At 43.2% G+C, this 896-nt stretch overlaps 1 protein-coding gene across 1 annotated transcript; it reads right to left on the reverse strand.

The window, feature by feature from the left end:
* Positions 1–3: 3 nt before the first annotated feature.
* Positions 4–876, reverse strand: LOC102733834 (olfactory receptor 5T1-like; the record flags this gene model as incomplete). The annotated part of the gene is made up of 1 exon (XM_006728572.3): positions 4–876. A coding segment is annotated over exon 1 (873 nt), but the record flags the coding sequence as incomplete, so codon positions are not given.
* Positions 877–896: the final 20 nt, after the last annotated feature.

An 896-nucleotide genomic window follows, 5' to 3' on the forward strand; every position in this document is an offset into this window, starting at 1 on the left:
AACCGTGTAAAATATTGACACTATCATGTCATGGTCCAGAGCATAGCTGGAACTTGGCCTCACATACATGAAGAGGACTGTACCATGAAAAATTGACACTCCAGTTAGGTGAGAACCACACGTAGAAAAGACTTTCCGCCTCCCCTCAGCAGAATGCATGTTCAGAATGGCCAACACAATGAAGCCATAGGAGATCAGGACTATCAGGATAGTGACTATCTCAATAGCTCCCACGAAGTAGAAGAGCAGCTGCTGGTTTGTGTGGGTGTCAGAACAAGAAATGGCAAGTAGTGGAGGGATGTCACAAAAGACATGCCTAATTTCATTGGATGCACAGAAGGATAAGCCGAACGTGGCCACTGTGTGTACAGAAGCATCCAAAATGCCACCGACATAGGAAGCAACGATGAGTGGCACATAGACTCTGGGTGACATGCTCACGGAATAGAGGAGAGGGTTGTAGATTGCTACGTAGCGATCATAAGCCATGGCAGCCAAGAGAAAGCTTTCTGTGGTCCCAAAAGTAACCAAGAGAAACATCTGGGCTGCACATCCAAGATAGGAAATGCCTTTATCCTCTGCTAGGAAATTGACTAACATTTTTGGAGTGACAACTGAAGAATAGCAGGCATCCAGGAATGATAACACGCTCAGAAAATAGTACATGGGGTTGTGGAGCCTAGAATCCCCAATGACCAATATAACCAGTCCCAAATTTCCTAACAGAGTAAAAAGATAGATTGCTAGAAATAGAAAAAATAGGAAGACCCGCACCTCAAAATCATCTGTGAAGCCCATCAATATAAACATGCTGACTTCAGTCATGTTTTTCATCTGAATCCTGTATAAATCTAAATCTGATGGCAACTCTGGCATTTCACTTTTTATTTATAGGT

Source organism: Leptonychotes weddellii, unplaced genomic scaffold (genome assembly GCF_054177405.1).
Source record: "Leptonychotes weddellii isolate Sample4059 unplaced genomic scaffold, ASM5417740v2 HiC_scaffold_42442, whole genome shotgun sequence".
Taxonomy (NCBI): domain Eukaryota; kingdom Metazoa; phylum Chordata; class Mammalia; order Carnivora; family Phocidae; genus Leptonychotes; species Leptonychotes weddellii.